We start from the raw sequence: 7065 nt of genomic DNA, 5'->3' as shown, positions 1-7065 counted from the left end.
TCACTGGAAGTCTTCAAAATGAGGCTGAAGAACTACCTTCTGAGGATGTTCTTTCTGGACACCTGCACTTGATGGTCCATAGGACCCCTTCTAACTCTAGGATTCTAGAATTCCATGAGCCTTACTCTCTTCTCTTCCTTCAGAAGTGTGGCACCATATTGGCTGATTCCTAGAGTCAGGCATTGTCCCACCATTGGCTGACTAGTCAAGGGCCTGATGGTTGACCAATGGAGCCCCTGTTTCCTTCTGAGGTCATGCTGGGCACTGGAAGCTGCAGAAGTCTGCCGATTTGAAGAGGCTGTAGATGTTCACTAAAGGGAACATGGTCAGTGCTCCCAGCAGGGAGCCCAGCTGCTCCACCGCTCCGTACCACACGAGGGCGCTGTGGCTGTGGCTTCGAAGGATCACCCCCATCATCACCTTGACATAAGTCAGCGTCCCAGTGAAGAAGACCCAGGAGATCACCTGCAGCAAAGACATTGTGTATTAATGTGTATGCAGAAAAGCCATCTCCAAACCAAAGGCCAACATATTACAGCATTTTCTTTTTAAGTACAGGACCTTGGTTCTTTTCACTGTGTATTATTTGAACTGTTCAACTTATGTGATTGTATTCTTTGGTTGATTTGAAAGTTTTTCATTACACACACACACACACACACACACATTTTTAATATTGGTTTTAATATACTGAGTAATATTTTATAACCCCAACTTCATTTCTTTTTTTCCTTTTGTACTGGCTAGGTTTTAAGTCCCCTTTTGTTGTTTGTTATCTCCAGTTCTAGGTTACAAATCTGTAATTGCAATATAGGAAGACCAGCCAATAGATCCATAGCAGGGGTAGGCAACCTGCGGCCCGTGGGCCGGATCCAGGCCGGCGAGGCCTTGGAACCGGCCCCAGCCCGGTCCTGCTTCTGATTGCCGCTGGGGTCTTTGGGGGGCAATTGTCTATAGAAGCCTCAGAAACATGCATTTATATTAACATTTTTTAAAAAATCAGCAAATTTTTTCACGTGTCCTCCATTTTTTTAAAAAAGTGCCCTCCATTTGAAAATTTTGTCCTACATTTGTCCCGGTTTATTTATATATTTAATTGTTTTTTTTAATTTTTTAATTATTTATTTTTTGGCTTCGGCCCCCCAGTTGTCTGAGGGACAGCAACCCGGCCCCTGGCTCAAAAAGGTTGCCTATCCCTGATCCATAGGATCCCTTCTAACAGACCATATCTGTGGGATCAAATGCAAGAACCATCTAATTCAGTAGCCTACTTCATACAATGGCCAACCATGGACTACCTGGTAGCCCACAACTGAGCCATGAAGGCACCAGGCCTCCCATGTGGTTTGCATTTGCCCCCCTCTCCTCACCATGATGTAGTGCTTTTACTTCAGAAATACACTATAAAACTGTAGCTTCCTCTAAGTCACCACAGTCATGGCTAATAATAGCCAGGGACAGATCTCTATGAATCACCCCATTTTATTATACAGCAGATGTGGGCAAAGTGTGACTCATGGAGCAGAGTTAGGCATGCAGCTCCTAGCCCCCACTTTTCTTGTCTATGAAGCCTCCCATTAGACCTCCAAAGACAACTCTATTTTTTCGGTTTCCTTTTTGAGCACTTTTTGCTCCCATGCAGAGAGCCATGCTGCAACATGACCTCCCTGTAGCCATTTGGAGACAGACTGCAGATGAAACGAAGGTATTTGGGCTTGCTGTCTGTGGGGTGGCCCACAGAAGATTTGGGGGGGGGGGGGTGAAATTGCTCCCTATGCAGTTGTGTCCCCACTTTTTAAAGCCTTTTCTACTATAGCTAGGCAAACGTCATTCCTCACAGCAAGACCAAATACGTCTATAGTTTTTTGTGGGCTTTTGGGGCTATGTGGCCAAGAGTTTCCTCCTTTTCGTTTCGCTGGCATCTGTTTCCAAATAGGTCTGTTTTCCTCTGGGCAGTTCATTTTAGCTGATTTTTTCATTTTCTCAACTACCGATTATTTATTTATTTATTTGGCATGAATTCCCAATGATATGCAAATATGAGGAAATCCCATTAAACAACCATTCTGCATGAAAACCCTTGCATGCAAGACTTGTGAAGAAGGGGAGCTACTTACAATGAGAACATCCCCCCAGGTTGAGTGCTGCAGGACAGGGCAAGGGCTCAGGGCAGCCATGCCCATGTTGTAGGCCCCAAAGGCTGTTCCAGTGGCTGTCAAGACACCCAAGACAGGGAGAGACCTGGGTAAGAGAAAGAAGCAAATCATCAAGACTGGACACTGGGCAGTTCCTTGCTGACCTGGAGATGGGAATTCAGATAGAAACAATTAGATCTTCCCAAACTGAGTCTCAAATGGAGAGTGTGGGGGAAGCAAAGAGGCATCAGTACTTGATTAAGGAGAAAGAGTCTATAGACAATGCCTGCCCTTTGTTTTCACTCCTCTGTATCTTACTTTGGTCTGTGAGTTCAAGCCTTTTGCTGATTTGAACCTTGGTCTCCAAAGTCATAATCCAACACTAGCTCTCTACAAAATTGGTATCTCTCCCAATTACAGCACTTGAGGAAAGCTATGGTGGTTCAGCCAGTATGAAAGGAATAGAAACTTGACCGAATTGAAATGGCCAAAGAACTTTGAACAGAAATGGTTGGCAGAAGAAAGGTACATACCTGCTGGGCAGAAATGTGGCAACGGTGCATGCTAAAGGGTTGGCTATGGAGCTCAGTGTGGCAGCTAGGTGGTAGGCCATGCTACTGTAAGGCAAGCATGAGTAACTTTGCACAGAGGGGAGGACCCCATTAGTCAATGAATTCACCCACGCCACAAGAAGGTATATGAAGATGAACTTGGTCTGGGAGTAGGCAGCTGTTCCCGGATCTTTATCATCTTTTCCTTTGGTGGTGCTTGGCACTTTTGCATCAATGGTTGAGAAGCACCCTACATTTGTTGGTCCTTGCCCATCCACAGGAATCTTATGGATAGCATTGAGAGTGATGTCACTGGCACAGAGGTTCTCTTTCGAAAGCTCCCACACCTTGGGCAACCGGTTGAGGAAGAAGAAGGCCACAAGACAGGAAAACATCATGACGGAGAGGATGATGAAGAAGACCATGCTGGAGAAGTTAGCAGGAGAATACCGAGTTGCCATGTGGTGATGGACATCTTCAGCAGTCATGTTCCGCAAGGTTGTGTTGCTGACTGTTGCATTCTCTGGGGCTTCCACCTGGACACACTTTGCAATTCCTGCCCCCTGGGCCAAGGCAAAAAGAGCTGGGATTAAGCCACTGAGTCCTTCACCAATGAAAAAAGTAGTCACATAGCGAGGATGGAGCCGTGCCATGAAAGGTAAGAAGGTGACAGAAGAGGTACAGTCTACAAGCGATAGGAAGAAGGCCAGAATAAAGAAGGGGGTGCTGTGCATCCGTCCAGCCACAGGTGTGATATAATCCCAGAAGAAAGCCAAGAGGAAGCAGGCCACAGCTCCTGCAGAAACCACCACGCAGATGACAGGCACCTCGCTCAGCATGCCAGGCTTTAGCTTGTGCATGAGGGTGATGAAAAGAGGCCCGATGTTGGCCAGTTGGATGATGATGATGAGGTAGGAAGGAAGGTACCAGCCTTCAGGGAGTTTGTTCACCAGCAAGGGGAGCTCTACCCACACGCCGTTGATGGCCATCCAAGACCCTGTCCCAAAGACACATGCCAGCACATGGGTGAGTAACGCCATGGTTTCTCCTAGCAGTCCAAGAAGATGAGCCTAATTCCTGTGGGAGGAGAGAGGATGATTAGTGATAGTGCAGGAAACATTGGAAGCCTCTTAGTGCTCTACACTGGTAGCTACACTTTTCCCAGAATTGAGGGGAAAGCCAACAAAACCTGCTGCCTCTGAACAGAATGTTTCTCCAGTGCCTTATTCAGGGGTTATTCACACTGTGAAATAATCTAGGATGAATCCGGGTTAAATCTCCATTGTTCACACACATCCCAAATGTACCTGATTTAAGTTTTTTTGGGGGGCGGGGGCTGTCAAAACCCCCACTTAATCTGGGATAATTGACATCAAGGTTTTCCCCAAGTCTTTTTGAAAAGATCCACATTGTTGGTAGTGTCAATTGAGTTGCTCCTCACAAGGGGGGCATAAAACAAATATCATGTTCCTGCTATTGATCCCTAGTGACTGGTATTCAGAGGTATAAGCCCTCTGATCCTGGGGGTTTCAGACAGCCAGTGTAACTGGGATGTGCACCTTACTGATAGTATCCATCTTCTTAACATGGTGCCCCAAAGAAGCCAGATTAGTGCCAATTAGACTTCTAAAGGGAAGGCATCCACCTGTACAGATTTGTACACCCAGAAGTTGTCTAGTCTCCCCCTTTGAAGCTTCTAAATTAGGGGCCACCACCTCATGGATTAGCAGTTAATATGAGTTCCACCACTGTCACCATGCATTGTCTGAAGAGGTGCATCTGCTTTGATGGAGGAGCTCTTCTATTGATCCTACATACCTTCAGGTTAATTTTTTTTTTTTTTGGAAACCAGGTCACCTCCTTCACCTCTCCTGAAGAGCACCAGCGGAAATCCCTTTCCAGCATGTGAAGGAGTTCTCCTCACCTTTCCCCATTCCTTATCTCCCTGCAAACGGAGCGTGTCAAGGGCTCGTGCCTCGCGTGTGCTGTCTTCTCCTCAGGTGAAAGACTTGTTAATTCCCAAGCAACTCCACCTTGAAACTGGAGGAAGTCAAAGAAGCTGCCCTTCGCCAAAAGGCCTCCCCACATGAAAAAGGCAAGCTCCAGAGAAGCTGCTAAGCAAGTTCAGCTTCATAGTTTATGTTTGTTGGTAGTGGCTCCGGGGCTAATCAGGTCAGTGACAGCAAAGGCAGCAGTTGTGTCTTCTCACTGTCACAGAGAACAAGAGCCACAGTATCAGCCACACTGCACACAGATGACACCTATGGTGCCAGGGCAAGGAGGTGGAGGAATATCAGGGCAAGAGCCCTGCCTTGAAATGTGGGTGTGTTCCTCAGTTGTTACATTTGATTTTTTTAAATTATTATTTGAATGTACTTAACAGTAGTCAAGAATCAATAGAGGGGTAAATCCTGGTGGTTTCTTAGCACATGTATAAGTTTCCATACAACTGAGCACTAAAGTTAGAATCGTCCAAGCCCTTGTATTTCCCATCACCATGTGTAAGAACTGGATAATGAAGAAAGCTGATGGAAAGAAAATCAACTCATTTGAGATGTGGTACTGGAGAAGAGTGCTGAGGATACTATGGATGGTCAAAAAGACAAACAGATAGGTCCTTGAATAGATCAAGCCTGAACTCTCCCTGGAAGCCAAGATGACTAAACTGAGCCTGTCGTACTTTGGTCTCATCATGAGAAGGAAGGACTCATTGGTAAAGACAATAATGCTAGCAAAGGTGGAGAGAAGTAGAAAGAGAGGAAGTTGGGAAGTCACCATAAGTCGGGTCCAACTTGAGGGCAGTTAACAACTACTGTACATCAACAACAAAGTTTCCAGATGGAAGCAGTCAGACACTTTTGTCCATAGTAGAATAGTTTGATGTTGTGGAAGGAGACTTGCACATGCTGAGTATGCCTTTCACATGTGCATTATGTGTGGTTGCATTAGTTGCACAATGCCACAATTCACTAATGAGGAGGTGTACCGCTACCACTGCATAGGATTTCAGCCAAGGACACAGTTCCTTACTTGTACATTTTACAGGGGAACTGCCACATGGTCTCTTATTTGTCTCTCAGTATTAATTAATTAATTAATTAATTAAATTTTTATTTTTATACCGCCCTTCCAAAGATCAGGGCGGTTAACAACACGATAAAAACAGTACAATACACAAAATCTACATCAAAAATTAAACATAAATATAATAAAAAACAGAATAAAAACCCCGTTAGCCAGTCTTCTTGCCCATGAAGAAAAAGGGAGGCCTATTAGGACTTTAATCGGGGAATGCAGCGTGGAATAGGAAGGTTTTTAAATCCCTTCTAAATTGGGCCAAGGAGGTGGCCGAGCGGAGCTCTGTGGGCAGCGTGTTCCAAAGGGCCGGGGCGGCAATGGAAAATGTCTTCCTCGTGGTGGAGGTAAGCCTGGCCTCTGGCACCCTAAGTAGTTGCTGCCCAGAGGTTCTGAGAGTGCGGGACGGAATGTACGGGGAGAGGCGGTCCTTCAGGTATCCTGGGCCCAAGCCATTTAGGGCTTTATAGGTAATCACCAACACCTTATATTGTGCCCGGAAGCGGATAGGCAGCCAATGCAGGTCTTTCAGCACCGGTGTAATATGGATGGCCCTGGAAGTACCAGTGACCAGCCTGGCTGCCATATTCTGTACCATTTGTAGCTTCCGGGTTTGGTATAAGGGTTGCCCCATGTAGAGTGCATTGCAGAAATCCAATCTCGAGGTTACCAGAGCGTGTACCACCGTTTCAAGGCTCCCCTGGGCCAGGTATGGGCGCAACTGGCGAATAAGCCAAAGCTGATAACAGGTGTTCTTGACCGTCGCATTCACCTGAGCGGTCAGGTGAAGCGACGAGTCAAGAAGCACCCCCAGACTGCGCACAGAGTCCTTTACAGGAATCGTGACCCCGTTCAGGACAGGTGGAACTACCGCCATTCCTGGACCAGGGGAACCTATCACAAGTACCTCCGTTTTCTCTGGATTCAGCTTGAGTCGGTTTTCCCTCATCCAGCCCATTACTGACTCCAGACAGGCCATGAGAGGAGAGACGCCATCCTCAGTCACTGCATCAGTCGGAGACATAGAGAAAATTATTTGGGTGTCATCAGCGTACTGATAACCCCGCGCCCCATGTCTCCGGATGATCTCTCCCAGCGGTTTCATGTAAATGTTAAATTGCATGGGAGACAGAATGGCTCCTTGAGGGACCCCAGTTTTAAGGGCCCTCTCATCGGAGCACACGTCTCCCAGCTGCACCATCTGGGACCTCCCAGAGAGGTAGGACCGGAACCACTGGAGCGCAGTGCTCCCAATTCCCACCTCTACCAGGCGCTCCAGAAGGATACCATGGTCTATGGTATCG

At 46.7% G+C, this 7065-nt stretch overlaps 1 protein-coding gene across 1 annotated transcript; it reads right to left on the bottom strand.

The window, feature by feature from the left end:
• Window positions 1–200: 200 nt before the first annotated feature.
• Window positions 201–3726, bottom strand: SLC52A3 (solute carrier family 52 member 3). The gene is made up of 3 exons (XM_042465269.1): window positions 2669–3726; window positions 2118–2241; window positions 201–465 (listed from the first exon to the last, which is right to left on the bottom strand). Exons 1-3 carry the CDS (start codon window positions 3724–3726, stop codon window positions 253–255), a joined length of 1395 nt encoding a protein of 464 aa, XP_042321203.1. The 3' UTR covers window positions 201–252.
• Between the last annotated feature and the right edge of the window lie 3339 nt (window positions 3727–7065).

Source organism: Sceloporus undulatus, chromosome 4 (genome assembly GCF_019175285.1).
Source record: "Sceloporus undulatus isolate JIND9_A2432 ecotype Alabama chromosome 4, SceUnd_v1.1, whole genome shotgun sequence".
Lineage (NCBI taxonomy): Eukaryota > Metazoa > Chordata > Lepidosauria > Squamata > Phrynosomatidae > Sceloporus > Sceloporus undulatus.
The sequence above is the reverse complement of the archived record's forward strand: the minus strand, read 5'-3'. Positions and strand labels throughout refer to the sequence as shown.

Coding starts and splice junctions, on each gene's coding strand:
- SLC52A3 (XM_042465269.1), bottom strand. CDS start 3,726: ATGGCGTTACTCACCCATGTGCTGGCATGTGTCTTTGGGACAGGGTCT. Junction 2,242..2,668: donor GCCACATTTCTGCCCAGCAG/GTATGTACCTTT, acceptor TCTCTTACCCAG/GTCTCTCCCTGTCTTGGGTG. Junction 466..2,117: donor CCTGGGGGGATGTTCTCATT/GTAAGTAGCTCC, acceptor TCTTTGCTGCAG/GTGATCTCCTGGGTCTTCTT.